The sequence below is a fragment of the Emiliania huxleyi genome (genome assembly GCF_000372725.1).
Source record: "Emiliania huxleyi CCMP1516 unplaced genomic scaffold EMIHUscaffold_66, whole genome shotgun sequence".
Taxonomy (NCBI): Eukaryota; Haptophyta; order Isochrysidales; family Noelaerhabdaceae; genus Emiliania; species Emiliania huxleyi.
The window spans coordinates 331,959-332,624 of record NW_005197053.1 but is presented as its reverse complement, the minus strand read 5'-3'; the positions used below and the strand labels follow the sequence as shown (position 1 = coordinate 332,624).

At 59.2% G+C, this 666-nt stretch overlaps 1 protein-coding gene across 1 annotated transcript in view; it reads right to left on the bottom strand.

Annotated features, from left to right (window-relative positions):
- Positions 1 to 555: 555 nt before the first annotated feature.
- EMIHUDRAFT_215700 (hypothetical protein) overlaps positions 556 to 666 on the bottom strand; it is a gene marked incomplete at both ends in the record, with an annotated part of 801 nt that continues 690 nt past the window's right edge. Inside the window, one exon of the mRNA XM_005762847.1 lies at positions 556 to 586. Within this exon, the coding sequence (XP_005762904.1) occupies positions 556 to 586 (31 nt within the window). The remainder of the gene's footprint in view (positions 587 to 666) is intronic.

Genomic DNA, 666 nt, shown 5'->3' with positions numbered 1-666 from the left:
TCTTTGGATGCGGTGTGATCTTGAAATGCGAAAAGTCAACTCGGCGTTCTGAGTTGAAATAAATAAATAAAACGGAGACCTCTACTGGCTAGTTCCATTTCACTCTGACACGCTAATCTTGAAAACGTCTCCAACGGAGCTCCGTGTTGCTCCCAGCGCCCTCCCCCGCGCTCCCTGCGGCCCTAGCCGATGGTACTAGCATGGGAGGTCATCTGGCTACCGCGAGAGCGACCCAACTCGTCGACATCGTCCGATGATGGTGCCGCAAAGTCAGCCTTCGGAGGCTATCGTGGGGTCGAGCCGGCAGTAGCCGTGACATGTGGTTCCACCACCCCTCGTAGGCTTTGCCTCTGACCGCCACCGTTCCCAGGCTACCTTATGGGATGGAAAGGAAGGCTGGGCGGAGCGTATAGAAGCGTGCTCGACCTCGTCGTGGCAACCTGTACGGCAGCGCTGGTAGGCGCGATGAGCGTCGTGCCACCTGACCCGAGACGGGTCGCAGGCGTCGTACCGAGCGCGTCGAGACCGTGTCATGATGTGATCTGCACGGGTGAGTCACGTCGGCGTCAAAGGAGCGACGTGCGACCTGTCAGATCTTGATCTCCGATCTCAGCGACGTCGAGTCGTCTCCGGCGCGCAACAAATGTACCTCCCCAGGACGCGCAG